Genomic DNA, 1,122 nt, shown 5'->3' with positions numbered 1-1,122 from the left:
CCTTGTGGTTTTCAAGCGAGCGTTTGAGGCTATCGTCTTGATACTAGTATGATGTGTTGTCGGTGGTTATGCGAGTGGTGATGGAAGTGTAGGCATGATTGTAATTATCTACTGTTGAGGTTCGCCTCGTTATAGAGAGCTTCCTCGGTGATGGTGTTGATTATGCTCTTCTGCTCTTCAGCCAAGCTTCGATCGCCACTCGACCAGCGCTGGACATTGCCTACTCTCTGACTTCGAGGTGGACTTCATCTCTGGTTTGATCTGTGACACCGGCTACTCTCTCGTGGAGGACAGCATGACCACCACAGCTCCAGTTCGGAAGAAGACCCGTACCTCTTCGGCATCCAAGGTCGACCTCAACCTCATCATACCTTCCTGTCAGAGGCGTTCTTGCACTACAACTAGTAAGTCCGAGGCTACCCCAAGCAGCTCTTCAGGGTCTCGTAGTACTAGTACGCCTGAGAAGACGTCTAGACGAGGTAGAAAGAAGACTGCTGCTGCTGGTGGTGGTGCTCCTCATGCTTCGGGCATGCCCGAGTTCGAGCGTAACGAGTACCGGAGGTTGGTCCAGCACATGGTACGCATGAACAAGGAGTTGGCTGCGCCTTTCATGAAGCCTGTCCCCAAATGGGTTCCTGGTTACTACGAGGTGATCACTATTCCAGTCGATATATCGATGATACTCAATCGGCTCGACTCTTGGTTTTACGCATCCCGTGCTGATTTCGAAGCCGACATGAGGCAGATGTTCGTCAACGCCTACACCTTCAATCAGCCCGGGTCTCTTGAGTACGAGTACGCCCTCGAGCTCCACTCTATCTTCAACACAATGATGTCGACTGCTCTTGACAAGGTATTGCAGCACCTGGCGGAAGAGTACGAGAAGGAAGTGCGATCCACCACGAGTAGTGGTCGGAAACGTAAGCGACGATCGACGTGAGAGGCTTTGAGCCTCGGCCGATATGTTATATACTGCTTGTCGACTATTTTTCTGCTCAAATCGATTGATTATTACTGGCCGGGTACCGTTGTAGGGATGAAGTTCATCCTGACGATTATTGCATATTTGTTCAATTTCGTTGTAGTATTGCTGTGGTTTTTGCAAAGCATCGTCGGACTTTA

General features: G+C 50.2%; 1 protein-coding gene across 1 annotated transcript; it reads left to right on the top strand.

Annotated features, from left to right (window-relative positions):
- Nucleotides 1–295: 295 nt before the first annotated feature.
- On the top strand, nucleotides 296–940 carry Pmar_PMAR028412 (bromodomain-containing protein, putative; the record flags this gene model as incomplete). The annotated part of the gene is made up of 2 exons (XM_002780766.1): nucleotides 296–404; nucleotides 438–940. 2 exons carry the CDS (start codon nucleotides 296–298, stop codon nucleotides 938–940), a joined length of 612 nt encoding a protein of 203 aa, XP_002780812.1.
- Between the last annotated feature and the right edge of the window lie 182 nt (nucleotides 941–1,122).

This window comes from Perkinsus marinus, assembly GCF_000006405.1.
Source record: "Perkinsus marinus ATCC 50983 genomic scaffold scf_1104296944122, whole genome shotgun sequence".
NCBI lineage: Eukaryota > Perkinsozoa > Perkinsida > Perkinsidae > Perkinsus > Perkinsus marinus.
The sequence above is the reverse complement of the archived record's forward strand: the minus strand, read 5'-3'. Positions and strand labels throughout refer to the sequence as shown.